The sequence below is a fragment of the Orycteropus afer genome, unplaced genomic scaffold, assembly GCF_000298275.1.
Source record: "Orycteropus afer afer isolate SDZICR_OR568_19922 unplaced genomic scaffold, OryAfe1.0 scaffold00233, whole genome shotgun sequence".
Taxonomy (NCBI): domain Eukaryota; kingdom Metazoa; phylum Chordata; class Mammalia; order Tubulidentata; family Orycteropodidae; genus Orycteropus; species Orycteropus afer.
Window position 1 is genome coordinate 4691813 of NW_006921820.1, and position 19161 is coordinate 4710973.

General features: G+C 43.4%; 1 protein-coding gene across 1 annotated transcript in view; it reads left to right on the forward strand.

Annotated features, from left to right (window-relative positions):
* The window catches only part of NPTN (neuroplastin), an 85964-nt gene extending 67124 nt beyond the window's left edge, over positions 1–18840 (forward strand). The window contains exons 5-8 of the mRNA XM_042782068.1: positions 9534–9667; positions 11421–11694; positions 17921–17942; positions 18780–18840. Of these exons, the coding sequence (XP_042638002.1) occupies positions 9534–9667; positions 11421–11694; positions 17921–17942; positions 18780–18840 (491 nt within the window). The remainder of the gene's footprint in view (positions 1–9533; positions 9668–11420; positions 11695–17920; positions 17943–18779) is intronic.
* The last annotated feature ends 321 nt before the right edge of the window (positions 18841–19161 follow it).

Here is a 19161-nt window from a genome sequence, read left to right on the forward strand (position 1 = left end):
TTAATTGGTTTCCCTTTTCTTTGTTGAAGAGGGTCTGTGCAATCCTTCTGCCTAGTCCGCCATCTTGCCCCGCCTCTTAGAGTAGCCACTTTTGAGTTACGTGTGGTGTACAAAAGAAAAGAAGTCTGAAGGAATGAGAAGTAGGGGCATATGTCTGGGAATAGATCTGAGGTGACCGTGCTTTTCACTCTAGCCTGTAGATCTCTGTCAAGAAAAGAATTTTGAGGTTGGTAGTATCTACACATAGCAGGCAGGGTCTGCATTTGAAATAGGGTTATTTTTTGATTTTTAAATTTTTATTGTGATTTGGGTGAAAGTTTAAGAGCAAATTCACTTTCCATACAGCAGTTCACATAAAATTTGTCTTATGACATTGACTACAATTTCCCACAGTGCAATAGCTCCCCTCCCACTTTTTCCCCATAGTTACCTCTTCTCTCCCTTGCTCCCCGAGGTATCTCCCTGTGCATACACAGCCCTTTTATTCTCTCATGATTGATCATGAAAGAGTGTATCTTCCTAATGTAAATGTTCAGCTCATATGCCTGTCTTTTGTTTGGCCAGAAGCCACAGGAGTGGGTCAGTTCCAGACCTGAAGGGCAGCTAGGGGCCATAGTCTCAGTGGTTCCATCAGGCTCTATCAGACCAGCAAACCTGGTCCTTTTTTTTTTTTTTAAAGTGATTTTGAGTTTTGTTTCACATTGTTCTCCCACTTCTATCCAGGATCTCCTACAGAGATTACCCTCCCAAAAGGTTGATAGTGGTAGCTGGGCACCATCTAGTTCTTCTGGTCTCATAGTCGTATAGGCTGAGGATCGCATAGTGAACCAGTCACTTGGACTAATTGTTTCCATGTGTCTTCGGTTTTCTTCTTTCTTCTTTGGTCTAGACAAGGAGAGACCTGTAGTTGCATCTAGATGGCTGCTTGCAAGCTTTTAAGATCCCACTTGCTACTCGCCATAGTAGCACGTGGAACAATGTTTTGGGTAGTATGTTATGCCTGTTGAGCTCTATGTCTGAAATAGGGTTATTTTTTGCAGGGAGGGGACATTCTCTCATTTTTTAAAGGACACAAATGAGGCACAGTGTAAACAGGAAGATACTGTTATTATTTAGGGTTACATTTCTTAGGTACTTGGCAGGTGACTCGAGCAGATGCTGGAAGTTGAACATGGAGCTGGGCTGGGCAAGAGGGAGGATACCACAATGACTAGGCCTCTGTCCCGTAGCCTTGCTTTGCTGGGTATCAGCTTAGATAACCCTGGGGAGGGCATTCCTTTCCACAGCTGCTTGAGGCTTCAGAAGTTGTCTTCCAGAGATAACACACCTTATCAAAGAGAATTTGTGAATGAACAGGTGTTGAATTTTCTTTTTGGGTAATTCTTTAATCCTTATACTGCTGATTGCCTCCCTCTTCCTTTTCCTTGCTATTCTAATATTAAAATATGTGCTCATAAAAAAGCAAATGAAACATTTTTCTGTAATTACAAAGTAAAAAGAGAAAAGCTCTCTCATGACACCCAAACCATATCCCTCAACCATTTTGATTAATCCAAGAGTTTGAGTTTTATTGCTGTTTTTAAAAAGGATTTTAATATCATTAAATCCTGTGCAGTGGACATGCCACTGGCTCTTGCAAAGGCATCCTCCCAGCCTCAGAAAGATTTAGGTCTTGTGTCTTAGGAGACCTGTCATTATTTCATCCTGCTCAGAGAGCTTTTTACATGAGCTTTCATTTTTTCGGTGCATAGCTGAGTCAAGATGAATCCTGTTTTTCTTCTCTCTCCTTTGCTTTCTTTCCATTTGGGTATTAGGACTAAATGGTAGGATTTCTGAGTGACCTTGCCCTGCTGCCCTGCTTCCTACTCTGTTGCCAGGCTTTACAGGGGATATGATAAAGAGTTCAGACTGGCTGAGATGAATTGTATGATGATGGTGAATATCATTAAGAGTAATAAGACACACCTTGCATTTGTACAGCACTTTCAGTATACAGAAGATGTTCATGGTCATTTCTTCATCTGTTACGCAGTAAAGGTAGCTAGTTTGTCAGGTGGGAGTAGTGAAGAGGTTGTGACACCCTTTAGTTCAGAGCTGACAGCAACCTTAGTTCTGACTCAGAACTGCTACTACTTGAGAAGTCTTTGAAAACATGAAAATACTATTTTGAAGCTGCTAGGACAGTTTGAAAATCATCCTCAGCCCAAATAGCTGTACCTACTCTTTTCTTTTTCTCTCTTAGAAAAAGGATTCCTTTCCCAGATCTCTTCTGCTACCCTGACCTTCCCTTAATAAGAATAAAAATAGCGAACATTATTGCACACTTAATATGTACGAGGCAATGTGCTAAGTGCAGTACTTCTTCTTTTTCTCCTCTTTCATTTTCACAACTCTGAGGGAATGCTGCTATTATCTCTGCTTTATAGGTGAGGAAATTGAGGCTCAAGGGAATTAAATAACTTGCCCGGTATGCCAGAGTTAACCGTTAGAGCCAGTACTCTAGCCTGTATGTCTCATCACTAAGCTATGTTACTGTGTTGAGCATATAACAATGAAAAGGCCTTGGGTTGAGTTAGAAGAAATGGATTCTAATGTTGGTCCTGCCATTAAACCCACTGTGACCCTGACCAGTCATTCCCCTTCCTTGGACCTCAGCTTCCCCAAATGTATGATGAAGAAGTAGGATGAGACAGGTGATCTTTAAGGTTCCTATGATCTGTATGGCTCTGACAGACAGTCTGTGCTCCCCTGAAAAGTACTACATACACAGATGAGAGGTTGGGATATTGAAGGAAATGATTTCCAAGCTTAACTTTCCTAGTGCTGGTGATTGTGAGCTTCTTAACTTGGAGAATGTTACCTTAGCACCCTCTACATCTCCACTCACTCATTCTCCTGACTTATGGGGACACTTCTTCCTTGGAGCCCCTGACCATAAACAACTGCTGCCAGGAGAGATGTTGGAGAAGTGGTTCTCAAACTTGATTTAATTTGAATGAAACATGGCCTGGGCATTGGACTTTTTATAAGCACTCTATCTGAAAGTGTGCAGCTAAGGCTGAGACTCACTGTCTTAGAGGAAAGCTCAATGCCTCATTGGCATTTTCCACTGCAGGAAAGGGAGAAACCTTATCTACAGAAGACGGCACAAGGCCCAGACTGTTCCAGTCTCCACCCACAGTAAATCTACTCTGTGTAGAGAAGGCTTATTGAGTCAACAACCAACTGTCTTGCTTCCATCTTGACTGGTCTTATATTCCTTCTTGGGCTTAGCCCTTGGCTAGATGTTAAATATAAATTTTGACTATCCCTCTGCCTTCAGCTAAGCCTTTATTTTGGCTACAGCAAAGGTGAGTGTCTCTGGGATTTGATATGTTACACAAAGGAAACAGAGACAATGCATGTGGAGTCAGCATATGTACTTGGAAACAGCCCACTTACTGACAACACCTTTAAGGATGGAGTTTCTTAAAAAACAAAAAAACCCTTAGATTATGAGTTTGCTTTGAAAAGTGAGCACCAAATAAGCAGTCTCTGGAAGAGGGCTCCGTGCCTGGATTCCTTTCCCAGCTCTGTTCTGCCTTGCTTTATTTAACATCAGCCTCATTTGAACATGCCTCTGTTCCCTGAGTCGACACTTTCTACAGGCACCAGCCTGGCAGAGAAGCTGGATGCTTTGTGCTGAGTGTAGGTGGGGAAGCAGAAGGTACTGAGGAACATGCCTTTGTTCTCAGCCAGAGGCCCGGACTGGCCAGACAATGAAATTGTGTCCGGTGCTACTGGGTGACTAAGACTCTTTTGGGACCCCTCTGTTGCCATTGATTAGAATACCGGAAGGATATCCATTACCTACAGTAGTTACAATATGTGGCCAACAAGGCCAGAGAGTGAGTTTGTTTTCAAGTGGGTCAGTGATCCTAAGGGTCTCTTTGCTACTTCCTCACTACTTCTACCCCTTATTCTGTCTACTCAGTCTGTGACCCTGAGAGGTAAAGAGAAATAAAGAATATTTGCCCCATCTCCTTCATGGAATGGAGGTTTGGTCCGATCCCACAGACCAGCTTTCAGACCAGCAGAACCTGGCTGAGCAGTCCCTTATTTAATGGTAAGCTTATATGGAGTGAGGCACTTAAAATCAGCCTTAATCAGTATAATTTGTCAGTATCTGACAAACTTATTATTAGAATTGTTGCTATGTGTCGTCAAGTCAGACCAGACTCATAGCAGCCCCTCCTTGGGTTTCCGAGGCAGTATCACTACGGAAGTAGATTGCCCCATCTTCCTTCCGAGGAGTGGCTGGTGGATTTGAACCACCAGCCTTCTGGTTAGCAGTCAAGTGCCTTAGACACTATGCTACCAGAGCTCCCATTATTATTCAAATCACAAACAACGCCTTTTCATGTGAGCAACTGCAGAGGGTGTCTGATAATCAGCATCTCTCTGAATTCTCAGCACTCATAGTACGGGGCCCTAGCCTTTTTCCTTCCCTTAATGGCTCAATTTAAATGTTTGTTTTTGACCCTGAATGCCAACCATCTGCTAAATTGGTGTAAAAAACTCACTGCCATAGAGTTAATTCCAACTCCTAGTGACCCTGTAGGACAGAGTGGAAAGCCCCCATAGGGTTTCTAAGGCTGTAAATCTTTACAGAAGCAGACTGTCTCATCTTTCCCCCGTGGAGGGGCTGGGGGGTTCAAACTGCCCACCTTTTGGTGAACAGCCAAATGCTTTAACCATAGCATCACCAGACCTCCTAGATTGGTATAAAACCAAAAGAAACCAAACCCACTGCCGTCAAGTCAGTTCCGTCACATAGCGACCCCCATTAGGTTTCCGAGGTGGTAAATCTTTATGGAAGTAGATTGCCCAGTCTTGCTTCCACAGAGTGGCTGATGGGCTTGAGCCACCAACCTTCTGGTTAGCAGTCAGATACCTTAGGCACTATGCTACCAGAGCTCCTTAGATTAGTATAGAGATGTAATTTAATCTTTGCAACACTTCTATAAAATATGTGAGTATTCTCATTTTATAAAAGTGAAAACTGAAACTCAAAGGATTTTTAATGGCTGGTTTATGTTACTCAGTTGGTGAGTGAGAGCACCTCGATAGAACCTAGTTTTTTCTGACTTTAAGTCCAAAAGCTCTTTTCTTTACATTATACGATGTATGGAGTTAACCATTCCTACCTTTGGTATAGGGTGTCCTAGTGGATAAAGGGGAGCTCTGGTAGCTTAGTGCCTAAGGCACTTGATTGCTAACCAGAAGGCTGGGGGTTCTGAAAACCCACCAGCCACTCCTCGGAAGGAAGGTTGGGCAATCTACTTCTGTAATGATACTGCCTCGGAAACCCAAGGGAGGGGTCGCTATGAGTCAGAATCGACTTGATGGCAGTGATTTTGGTTTATTTTTGGTTAGTGCATCTAGAAGCAAAGCTAACCTTTGGGCAGTTTGTTACGCAGTTATCAGTGACCCATATTTTAAATTTTTATGTGGACTCTGTTCTAGTTAGATTTCTTTCCCTCTTTTGGAGAATTACAAAAATCACAGCTTCTGGGTCAGAATTTGGATTCTAGCTTTACCATTTATTAACAATGTAATTTTAGATTTTAAATAACTTTGCACACATGAATTTTCCCATCTGTAAAAATGGGGTAATGTGTATGTTACCTCACTGGGTAGTGTATACGTTATCTATTGCTGCATAATAAATAGCCTATAACTTGGTGGCATAAAACAACAGATGTTTATTACCTCATAGTATCTGTGGGTTGGGAGTGAAAGAGCAGCTTAATGGGATGGTTCTAGCTCTGGGTCTCTCATGAGATTTCAATCAAGCTGTTGGCCAGAGCTGCAGACATCTGAAGGCTTGACAGGGCTGGAGGATTCACTTCCAAGAGGGCTCCCTCACATGACTGTGGGCATGAGACTCCATTCCTCACCATGTGGGCCCCTCAATAGGCTATTGGAGAGGTCCTTGTAGCATGACAGCTAACCTCCCCCAGAACACGCTATCCAAGAGTGACAGCCAGAGGAAAGCCGCAGTGCCTTTGGGGAAGTTGTCCAGTTGTACACCTTTACTTCTGCTTAAGTTACTTAGTAGAAGAGTCAGGAAGTCCAGCCCACAGTCAGTAGGAGGGGAATTCGGCTCCACCTCTTGAAGGGAGAAAACAACAAAAAATCAAACTCGCTGCTCTCGAGTCGTTTCTGACTCATAGCAACCCCCATTGGGTTTCCAAGGCTGTAAGTCTTTACGGAAGTACGTTGCCCAGTCTTCCTTCCACAGAGCAGCTGGTGGGTTTGAACTGCTGACCTTCCAGTTAGTAGTCAAGTCCCTTATCCACTATACCACCAGAGCTCCTTCTTGAAGAGAGAAGTATCACAGAATTTGTTGACTATTTAAAAATCACTGCAGGTGGACTCTGAGCCTTAAGAGACAGTCTTTCTGACCACAGCTTCCATGTGCTGTTACCTTCCTTACTGTGTGCCCTGCTCAGTAGGTGGTGGGACAGGAGCAGCCTTTCTGACTGAGCAGATGCTATGTGCATCAATGTACTATGGACTCAACATGCAGACACTGTGCATCAATGTAGATTTATATACAGATGCTGCGTATCAATGCTTTTGGAGTCTTATATTGTACAGACGCACTGCATCAATGCTTGGAGTCTATGTTCCTCTAAGTCTTTCCTTCCTGTGTGTTCCTTCCGTTCTCACTTGAGGCATATGGCATAACGGTGTGGCTTTGCCCCTCCGCTCCGGGGTTTATACGGAGACACCTTAGCTAAGCCTCCTCTCTTTCTATCTTTTCTCATTCTCTTACCACCTGTTCTAGTAGTGTCGTGCTGGCCGCGATACTTTGGGGCAGAAGAGCATGAAAATGGAAAAGAAATATACCACATGTAAGCTGATGGCTTCTAAATTTATACATTTACCCTAGACCAGTCCCCTAAACTGCTCACTTGACAACTTTACTTGGGTGTTAATTAAGTATCCCAAACTTAACATGTCCTAAATCTGAACTCCTGTTTGTTTTTTTTAACCACCACCACTGATGGCATGGTGCCTAAGGCATTTGACTGCTAACCAGAAGGCCGGTGGTTCAAACCCACCAGCCACTCCTTGGAAGGAAGATAGGGCAATCTACTTCTGTAGTGATACCGCCTTGAAAACCCAAAGAGGGGTTGACTAGACTGTGAGTCTAGTCGATTCGACGGCAGTGAGTTTGGTTTGGTGTGGACTCCTCCAACTATAGCCCAAAACAAAACAAAACAAAACAAAAACAAAATTATCCTGATTCTCCTGCAATCTTCTCCTCTTAGTAACTGGCAACTCCACTCTTAGAGTTACTGAGGCTGAAAACTTTGGAGGCATTCTTGGCTCTCTTTCCTCTCACATCTCATTTCCAGTCCTTCAGCAAATACTTATTAACTCAACCTTCAGAATGTATTTAGAATCTTACTACTCCTTATCACCCTTCTCCTGCTGTTACCTTGCTCCAAATCACCACCTCTCTCGGCTAGATTACTGTCATAGCCTCCTAATTGATCTCCTTGCTTCTACTGTTGTCTCTGCAATTGTCCACATAGTGGCCAGAGAGAACCTATTAAAATGTATAGGTCATTTTAGTTCTCTGCTCAGTATTCGCTAGTGACTGGCCAGCGGACTTGGTATGTGCTAAAGTCATTTACAATGGCCTGCAAAATCCTGTCCGATCTAGGGTGTCAGTCCCTCTTGTCTTCTCCTGCCTTCTCTTTGCACACTGTGTTTCAGACAAACTCCTCCTCACTGTTCCTTATAAATAACAAGCGTGTTCCTGCCTCAAGGTCTTTGTCTTTTCTCTCTGCCTAGAATGTTCTTCCTGCACATATCTGAATGGCCTACTCCCTTTTTCTTTCATGACTCTGCTAACATTCACCTCATTAGAAAGGCCTTTCCTGATCACTCTGACATGTAGTGGGTGCTCAGCACATGTTTCTCCAATGAGTGAAATACAGCCCGAGGCAACACGTAATGGCTTTTTTGCTTGTTGTGTCCCCTCGCTCATCCATGATGCTGTTCTAGTTAGTGGGCGGGTACAGAGCTTGTTCTACATACTTAATATGTATTGCCCATAGGAAGCTTTGAGGAAGGGTGACCAGGCCAAACATGAGGTCTAAGAAGTGAATTAAGTGACTGTGAAAAAAGTTTGGCTTGGCTGGAAAATAGAAACAGCCTGACTTACTCCCTTCTTATGTAGTGAGGAATTTTGCTTGGGAAAACATACACACACATTTCCTTTATAATATCCTGTCTAGAAAACATCTTTCACTGAATGGTGCTGAGAAGGTCTTAGTTTGGCAATGGCTGGTTGTAGAGACAGTTTGAGCCTTCATTCCAGCAGGAGCTTTGATTGTTTTTAAGCCACGCCAGTCAAAGTGGAGGTTTATGGAATTAGCCTGTGATACTGTATAATTGTATATGCTTTTATAGTCTCAAAATGAATGTCTTGATGTCTTATTCATCCATTTAGGAACTCTTGGAGCCAGATGGGCAAGAACTATCTCCATTTCGTAGTGGGTGTAGAACTGAAACACAGAATAATTAAAGAACCAGCAAAACTGGAATTTGGACAGGCCTTTTGATTCTTTCCACCCTGGCCAACAAAGTGACGTTAGGCCTATTTTGAGTTTTATTGCTTTCAGATAACTGTAACTGGTGAAGCATTGGTGGAAAACATAGTTATGATAAGAGAAGACTAAATTCAAAGAATCGGCCCCTATCTCAGGCTACTTGGATCCTTGAAACTGATCCAAGTTTTAGACTCAGGTGCTGTTTATTTCTTCCTAGGTGTCCTTTAAAAGCAGAGAAGACTGATAGCCTCTAGCAGGTCTAGAAATTTCTCCAAGATTTGGTTCATTGACATTGTTGCTAATAAGGTTTGTGAGTCAGTTCTTAAGCTGTTAATAAAATCTCCTAGGACACTGTTTGAATTTCCTGTTCATACTCTGCTTCCCCATCAGAAGACCATTTTGCTGGATCCTCTTTTTCCTGGGAGAGCCTTTGTTATCACTTGATTAATAGCAGAGACTCACTGAGTAGCTTCTCATTTACTGGTTTTACATACCTTGCAGTAGAACTTGATTTGGGGTGTTACATTCAGGGAACTCTCATTTCCTTAAAGTCATGTGTGACAGCTGACATGATCTATTGTTGTTAATACAGGTATTACAAGGGAAAGAAAAAAGACTGGTGGAGGAGATAAGAGTTTTCTGTTTGCATTTTCTTCAATTAAAGGAGGGCTAATTAATTTAAGGCAATTGGACCTGCACTGTTTTCCAGCAGATTGGGGAACACTTGGGCTGCTTGGATGGGGTGAGGGAGAAAATAGGAGAAGATGTTGGTCCCATTGTCCTATTCTGACCTGAAAAGCCCCTTCTCAAAGCTAAAAATGAGAGTGGTCCTGAAGACTGACTGCAGTAGGGCACTGAGCCAATAGGTGAATTTTGTGTCCCTGTACAAGCTTCCATGGTAACTGTTCAACACTCTTTTCACAGCTGCTCCTGACATCACTGGCCATAAACGAAGCGAGAACAAGAATGAAGGGCAGGATGCCATGATGTACTGCAAGTCAGTTGGTTACCCTCACCCAGAGTGGGTATGGCAAAAGAAGGGGCCCGGTGGAGTCTTGGTGAGTAGGAGGACAGTCCTGGTTCTCCGTGCCTGGTCTGTGTCTTTGCTAGAGTTTCCCCGGGGGAAGTGCAGACATCTGGATCAGTTGTAGGAATAGCCACACCCTGGGATGTGTGGATGGCTTCACTTATCCTCCCCAGGGTCATGAATGATGGCTTATGTCACGAAACTGGAGGCTCCTGGCAGTCTCCATTCAGCAGGCATCCCTCTGCATGACTTGTTAAGGCTATCTGTCTGTCTGGTTAGGGATTAGATTGCTTGCCCTTGGGATAGGACATTGAATGAGCTAAACCTAATCTTAACTTTTATTGCTATTCTAGTCTATTTGACCTGAAGGAAATAGTTCAGAAAACTATCCTGAAGTAATTTTAGTGTGCTGCTTTGTTTTTCAGGAAGACAAGACACTCAGGGCAATTATTAGTATACTCCATATATTCCTAGGAGCTCTGATGGCATAGTGCCTAAGGCACTTGACTGCTAACCGGAAGGCTGGCAGTTCAAACCCACTAGCCACTCCTCGGAAGGAGGGTTGGGCAATCTACTTCCGTAATGATAACGCCTCGGAAACCCAGGGAGGGGTCACTATGAGTCAGGTCTGACTCAATGGCATGTAACAGCAACAACATATATTCCTGGACCACAGGAAAAACGGATTAGGAGTTGGAGTCATCTGATGACGCTTTAGGGCCACCTTAGACATTGGGTATCTGACTTTATTGCTCCAGAAAAGATCAAGGAGAACATCTGTTCCCATCTGTGGGATGATTTTTCCAGTCTGTTTGGAGAGCCTCTTAGACTTTCTCACTTTGTCTTTGATTTAATAATATCTAACCAGTCTCTTCTTCCATCAGAGGGGTATCATATTGATGTTATTCCTTCTCACCCCAAGTTTTGTATGCCCAGCACTAAAGTTTTCAGACATCCTTATTCATTATCAATCTTCAGAATTATAAGGAACCCCTAGAGATCATTTAATTCAACTTCTTCACTTTGCAGAGGAAAGAAACAGACAGGTTCCATATTAACCACAGTAAATTAGTGACAAAGCCAGGGGTCAGGATTCCAGGTCCATTGTTATTTGGATTCCATAACATCTCAGTAATAAAATGTCAAGGTGGTGATACTCCAACATCAGCAATGATGGCTAGATTTCAGAAGCTCATTAATAGTGGGTAGAACAGGATGAAGAATGGAGAGACAAAGATGCTGCTTATTTTCAGGGAAGTCCCTGAAAGATCACAAGGCATTTAGTCTTCCAAGGTGCTGGTGAGGAAATGCCCATTCTCTCTACTGGTTACTGGGGAGGAGGCAGGCCCTTGAGCTTTTGCCAGAATAGGCTGGGATTCCTAAGTAGGTATTTTCATCTTACTCTTCTCATGGCCACAGATTCTTTAATTATCTATTGTATTTTGAAAAAACATTTAAAACAAGCATTTGTTACTTGCTCTTACTTTTGAGCAATTTATCATTTGGTACAGAGAAAATGTTTGAGAAAAGAAGGATAGGGAAGATGAAAGTTATTCCTAGGCTAATGCCTTTGAAAACCAGTTTGTCGAATAGCTTGTTGATTTATTGTTGTTGTGGGTGATGATATTGAAGGGAGGTCATGAGTGAGGAGCTCTGAGTTCCTTGGACAGAGGTGGCCTGGCTACATCAGTACTAGACAGTGGTCCCTCATCTGTCCTCTCGGGGGCACTGCTAGCTCACCTACTCTGATTTTGTGTATTCTTACTTTCTGTGCTCCTCAGCAGGACATTAGCAATACCTCTGGCCGCTTCTTCATCATCAACAAGGAAAATTACACTGAGTTGAACATTGTGAACCTCCAGATCACAGAAGACCCCGGCGAATACCAGTGTAATGCTACCAACCCCATTGGCTCCAATTCTGTCGTAACCATCCTCAGGGTGCGGAGCCACCTGGCCCCACTCTGGCCTTTCTTGGGAATTCTGGCGGAAATCATCGTCCTAGTGGTGATCATTGTTGTGTACGAGAAGAGGAAGAGGCCAGATGAAGTTCCTGATGGTAAGCGCATCCCTACCAAATAGCTGTAACATTGGGATTGGATCCTGGGGGTGGTTTCTAAGCACCCAAAGAGGACTGTAAGGATGTTGAGATTCAATCCCAAAAGGAGAGAAAGAAAATTCTTACACTGGTTCCTCACTTCCCCACCCTCAAGTTGTTTTTTTTTTTTAAACATTATCCACCTAGAACTATCATTGGCTTTATCCCTCTGTGTGGATATTCTTCAGACCCCAGTTCTTCCTGCCCTTCAGGCCCCATGTGGGGAGTAGCAGCTGTCACTCTCTTTGTTCAGCTTTGTCCTCCTTCAGTACAGATCATCAGGCAAATTGAGCTTGAGGAGAATCCAGGTCAAGCCTAGAAGCCACCCCAAGATCGTAGGCCACTTGGCCTTTCAGGCAGATTAAGGAATATAAATTGGTTGCCACATGGTTGCCTGATGTAGCCCCTGTAGGTAACTGCCTCAGCCTAGTCAGACTGTTCTCAGAAAAGCACTGGAATGAGCCAGCCTATGATTTCCCATGGTTGGTCTCTTCTGTAGGTTTTCAGCGTTCTTGGAATTATAGTCTGTGTCTCTCAGATAAGAATGGTGGAGAGTGGCTGATTTTTCCACCCACTCAGTTTAAGACAAAGATAACTAAGGCTGACACCTGGAGCCCATACTCCCACAAGGCAGTACCCCAGGCTGGCGGAGGATCTGAGAAGGGAGTGGGTAGTAGCAGCCAGAACCACAGTGAATCTTAAGCATTGGAAAGATCAAGAGCTGAAATCTTAGATGACTGGACATGTCTGGAGTCAGAGAAGCTCTGGGGAAAAATTCCCCCCCCCCCCATGGTCTGTTTCTAACTCTTACAACCAGCAGGGAGCTATAGATGGAAACCTGTATCGATAGTACTTCTGATTCCTAGGTAGCACCATACTCCTTCCCTCTCCCCGCCCTCGCACATAAAATTAATCAGTTGCCCACCCACTACCACCACTTGCCTAGCCTAGACTAGGATAGGATGTGCCCGGGAACTCTGTGGAAAGTGATTTTAGGTGATGATGGGATTGCTGGCTACAGTTCGACTATTCTGGGCCTGTGCTGCGCACTGTGGCACTAAAGCCTGCTGCAGAGTTGTCAGTGTCCTGTGGTGGAAACACCAGGACTGTAGCACCCCATCCTGCCCTCCGTTGTATCTCACCAGAGGACACTAAATTAGATGTAGTGCTCCCTCTGAAAGAGTGTGGCCCAGAGGCATGCCAGTGGCTTTAGAATCTCTAGCAAATCACTGAAAGGATGTTTGAGAGCAGCAGCCACTTCCCTTCTCTTTCTTCTTAGCAGCTCCCAAATCTCTTTGCCTGCATTAAGCAGAGTGAGTATTACAGCGAGAGGCTGGTGAAGAGGTTTTTCACTGAGATAATCATACATGTGGGAAGACCTGACCTGGTGGGCTCCCTTCTGAATGTGCACTCCGCCGTGAAGTAGTGCAGGAATGGGAGGACATTGCTGGAAGCAGACGGGCCTTTTTAGTGCGTGGTCTAGTTCTTTGCAATGTTGGAATGCCCCTAGGATTTCTACTTTGCGTCTAGGTCCTCAAAACTGCTACTCTGTGACAACCCTAATGCTTTTTTCTCTAGATGTTTCTTTTTCCTGCTATAAGTTAAGATACCCAAGGTGGAGTGCACCTATATTTAGACCAAAAAGTAAAGGGAGAGAGTTGCCATATGCCCCTCCCCAGATTTACTTGTGGGTATGTGCATATGCTTTTTGTCGTGAATGAAGAGGTACACGCTTACCTGCTACAGATTTGGAGCTGCAGAGCTGGTGAATTTCTACCCACCAGTAACTCGGCAGCAGCTCTGCCTGTGTTGGCTTATGTATGCTATTACGACCATGGATTTTTTTTTTTTTTTTAAGTCTGATATGCTCTTTCTCTGCCAAGGAAATACTTCTATCGACAAGATACACCTATAATTTATTTCAGACTCACTGATTTTTTTTTAAATTTTGAACTCATAGAGTTCTTATTTTAGGCAGTCTGTTAGGTCTTAGTAGGTTAGCACCTACTAAGAAAGAAAAACAGTAAGAGAACAATACAAAAATACTGAAGTCACAAACTTGCATTTATATAAAGTTAGTATGTTTTCTTATTCCCCTTAGTAAATGGACTGGGTTCATAATGTCCACTGGAAGCAAAAATACTGTTCTAAATTTCTCACACAGAACATGCTTAGGGTTGAGGTTTACCTGCTTTGTAAAAGCAAAAGACCCATCATGTCTTTTTATCTACTGAAGTATAAAGAAAAGGAAAAAAAATAAAAACCTCACTGCTGTTGAGTCAGATCTGACTCACAGCGACTCCTCCTTGGGTTTCCGAGGCAGTATCACTACGGAAGTAGATTGCCCAGCTTGCCTTCCGAGGAGTGGCTGGTGGGTTTGAACCGCTAGCCTTCTGGTTAGCAGTCAAATGCCTTAGGCACTACTCCCCCAGAGCTCCCACTGAAGTATATGCTCAGGCCATTTTGTAAATGACCTTCACATCTCTGTTCCTTCCACCCTGGTATGGTCTGAGTATCTGTTTCTAGTAGCTTATTGTGTAGGTGGCTCATCTATGTTTTACTTTTTACCTTCGGTGTTTTCAGGAGCAGATGGATCATGGAGCCAAATAGGGCTTTGTTTTTTCACTTTACTCGCCATTTGACTGTATTCTTTAAAAATGTTAAACGATAATTTGCTGCAAATACTAGGTCAAGCCATACCCCTCCAGCCTTCCATCCATCTGACATCTGACACGTGCTTGGGGCCCCCTTTCTGTGGTAGTTCCCTACCGACCGGACTCAGTGCTGACTAAACCCAGAGTGGGATTAACGTGTTGTCTAGTCCCCTCCTCAAGCCCCCAGGGATGGGGGATGAACCTGCTTAGTTGCCTTCAGCTCTGCTAAGGACATTTTAGGGACCTCACTCACAGACATCAACTTAAAAAGTAGGAGCTGATTTCAGTACAGAAGTGCTGGCATCAATAAGAGTTTCCTGTCTTCACATTAAGGGGTTAATTTTTATTATCTCCCTTGCAGTTACTGATGGAGAAGACATTTGAGGTTTTATTGGGCCATGTTAAGTGGCCCTGACACAGCCCAGCTCTTCCTGACATTTTAGAATGAAGAGCTGTTCTAATGTTCCAAACTCTTATTAGTTGGTCAAAACATAGGGTGGCACATGAAGCCTTACAGCATGCCAGGAATGTTGGAAAGGAAATGTGACTTTTTAAATGACATCCAAATACACGCTCAGTGTCTATGACTAGGGGTCAGCTGGGTCGGTAACAAGTTACCAGACGGAGAAAATACAATAAGACCAAAAAGGGAAGGAAATTGGAAGTAAGTGTTACTTTCTCATGGGTTTAATGCTACTCAATAGAGAACAGACCAGACTTAAGTGAATTTGGAAACCACGATACACCACCCTCCATGAGAAGGCAGCAGTGAGAAACCTTTGATGGAACAGGCAGTTCTTGGTTATTTTGGCTTTAAAGTTGTCTTTTTGGAGGTGACATTACATCAGGTAGTCCAGTGCTCACCGAGCATCGCCAAGCCCCCTTCTAGATCACGAGGTGGCATGGGAGCAGGGACCGTGGCGCCTTCGGTCAGGAAGGCTGCACGTGCAAGAGAACGTGGGTGCTGCGGCTCCGCCGGGGCGTCCCTCTCAGGAGGTGGACTCCTTAGCATCTTGTTTCCATTCTCCCCCAGTGCTCTTCTCTCCTCTAGCCGGTCAGTGGCTGTGAGCAGTACTGAGGTGGAGGGAACAGTCATTGTTTAAGCTGGCTATCTGTGGCCTGAGGGTTTGGGGGTATGTTGATATTTGTCGGTTACTATGACTTCTTTTTTTTCCCCTTCAATTGCATCATACCCTTAAAACATGGTGGTAAGTGAGCGATATGCATGCTTTTGGAGTTTGTTTAATCTCCGCTTCAGTCTATACGATGCACACAGTTCATGATGTTAACACTTGAAGTTTACTTCATTCACTTTCACGACTAATTTGGATTTCAGTTTGCTGTTTAATCCTCATTTACTTTGATTTTTGTACCCCCCCCCCCATAGTTTTGTTTTCCCCCCCTCTCCTGATTTCCCCGTTTGGGGTCAAATCGTTTTTTGTCTGACCTGTGCGGGAGAGTGGTGGTGCAAAGGAGGATGCAGTCGGTAGAGTAGGAAGACACCAGGCTCTTTTCTTTGCTCTTTGTGAAATGGATTTGGGGAGAGATGAAGGGCCTATCGGATGGAGACACTAGCGTGACTCACAGCTGCTTCTACTCGCAGGCATGGCAGCTCTACCAGAGCCACTGTTGCTAAAACACCTCCACGCTGCTCTTTGCACGTTTTCAGCTTGTTGGGCTGGATACTAATGATACTAATCGGACAGCAGGGATACCCCTATTACCAAAAGGAGCAAAGCTTGTGGTATGAAGGGCTTGGGTTGGTGCCTACACTGCTACGCTTTGAAGAGATTAGGCTGGTCATTGTGACTCCCTCCACCCCTTTGTACTTTTTCCTGCTTTTTTCTTTCAAAGGTAGAAGTAGATTGGTGTGATTTTTGAATCCACTATGTTGGATTAAAATTTTGTATTTCAGGTGCACAGCCAGAGCATTAAAAATACTGTTTGCTCTGTGTCCTTTCTTTTAAGCCCCCCCAGTGCTTAGTTCCTAGCATGTAGCCAAGCTGGCTTTGCCAGGATGCTAGTGTTAGGAAGTTGTGGTGAGGGGAGGACTTAGGCTGGGATTGTATGTTTTAGTACCTGGTATGTCTCTGTATATTCCACTGCATACACAATACACAGATGTCTTGGATGTCCTCAAGTCTTAGTTTGTTCTCTGTCCCTGTTTTGATAGTGTATTGTTGTTAGTAGTGGACTCCTGTGGACACTGGTGTGTCGCTAGCCTATTGTTTTGGCTGATGAGTCATTGGTTTGTGATTAGTTCCTTTCTTGAAACTTTTTTTTTGCTCCAGTCACTGTGTGTGCTGGCGGTGGCTTTGCCTCTCCGTTGCCGCAAAGGAACAGGTGGAGCAATGTCTCCCTCTGACAGACATTACTCCTGACGTGTGCTCCTGCAGGGGCCTACACCAAGACTGTGACCTCCATACCTGCTTCATGTGCACCAAGCCCCCTTGTGGAATCCTGCTGAGAGGTTTTCTATGCGTCCTTCAGGAAATCAGACCATTCTGGATCGTTTAGCCCACCTGACTTTTGCATATTAAAAGGAAACTAAGAGCACTTGTTCCCTCTTTTTTTGGGGATCTTTACTCCCCCACCCCAATATTCTCTCCAATTATACATACATACATACATACATATATATATATGTATTATATATATGTATATCCCTGCTTAAAGGGGACCAAGTTGCTCTTAGTTGAAACAGGAAAGAAAAAGTTATAAATCGGAATTGTAAAATAACAATTTAAGATGGCTTCTAAACTCAGAATATGTAAGCTTTTCAATTAAAAAATAAAAGAAGCTGTCCATGGTTCACCGGGTTTGGGTTCTGGTTTTGGCCAGGGCATAAAAGTGAACGTGTCTTTCTATCTGGAGGACGTCACCACTAACCAGCCCCCTGGTGTGTCACAGAACATCCTCTGGTACGCATACGTTGGTTGCCAGCACAGCCCAGCAGGGCCGGTCCACTGTCAGGTTCTACTGTTGTGGCTTCCTCTTCCTCACTCATTCTCTAGACGAAAGACTCTGCTAAAGATTACAAAACATCGAGAAAAATAGAGTGCCCTTTGGGGACGTGAGGCTAAACGTGTGGAACGCACACATCCGCCCACATTGTAGGGTTGAGCCTAAACCGCGCATGCATTCACCACAAGAAAACAAACAGCAGGATTTTACAACTGAAATGTTGGTTTGTCTTCTCATCTATTTGAGTGAACCACTGGAACTTGGGGACAGGATGAGTATGATGTATGCAGCCTATCTGTCCGCTATAGTTGCAGTTTTTCATGACAAGCATTCAAAGTGTTAACTAAAACCATTGAAAAAACATACCTACCATTAAAAACTTAAATCTAGAAATAACTCCATGAGTGTTTTGCACCTCCAGACGGAATGGCCTTGAATAAATGCTATGACTAGCCATGTTTGCCACTTGCAGTCTGCTGTTCTATTAATCCTTATGCAGAGCCGTAATGATTTTCTCTTTTCTTCCTCTGTCTTTCGATGGATTATTAAAAAACTGAATACCTGTGTAGACGATGAACCAGCTGGGCCAATGTAAGTACTTCATTAAACGTTGATCCAACAGTTGGAATTATTTGGTATCTCTGTTTAATCCAGTGGAGTCATTAAGATTGTAAGGGAAGCTGGTGAATGAAATGGATGCTGCAGTGTAGGCTTGAGATTGGCATTGCCATAGTGATCATTTGATCCCCAGGACAGGCAGTACGGTTTTGTCTTTACTAGCAATACAAAGTAGAATACCATGCAAAAAAAGCGTTTAAAATTTTGTATCTCTTACATGTTCATATTGATAATGTGGGAAAGTGACAGGTATTTGCAGGTTCAGGTTTTCTTAAAAGTTAATTTTAAGCTGGACTACAGCATGGGCAATACCCTACCTCTATTAGTAGTTGTTCGTATCAAAGAAAGAAGGAGTTGCAAGTGTGGAACCAAGTCCCCAAGTTCGGGGGAATCTCCTAGAGTCAGGGGCTAAAGAAGGAGTGGCAGGGAAACAGTAACCAAATTAGTTAAGACCACAGAGCCCAGCACCGCTCATTGTATCTCTTTCACCAGTTGAAAAGGGACAGTGGTATTCAGCAGAGAAAAAGTTATTGATTCTTACCTTTCTAGTAATTGGGTTATTATTGGTAAAACAAAGGGAAAGTTAACCTGTATGTTGTCTGTCTTGGGACTCAAAAGGATCTATTAATGAAGTGTTTGTGGGTATTTTACAAAAGGGCTATTTTTATGCACCAATACTGTGCAGTAAAATTTCTTACTACACCAGGGATGGTAGTAAGTGAAAGACTCCCTGCATTTCCATGTGTTACACTTTCAAAAGTTGCTACTGACTTTGACGTTAACGCTTGTAATACAATTTTTCCTCCAAAGGAAAACCAACTCCACCAACAATCACAAAGATAAAAACTTGCGCCAGAGAAACACGAATTAAGTACTGCTTCTAATGTAAGTACGGACTTCTTTAGAAATTTTAAAAATTATATTCAAATTAATGTGCCTCTATTGACCTTGTCACAAGTCCTTCAACACTGTTATGTCATAAGATCTTTTAGATAATTTCAGGGCAGCTGATATCTTGATGGAACAGGTTCTGTCTGCCCAGTTTAGTGGCAGTGTTGTTACACATATTTAACATAAATGTCATTTCAGAACATGTATAATGTTTCCAAGGAAATACATTGCACCATGATTCACTTCTATCTTTAAAAAGAGGTAACAGTTACATTGTCACCTTCTTAACGTGGATTGTTCC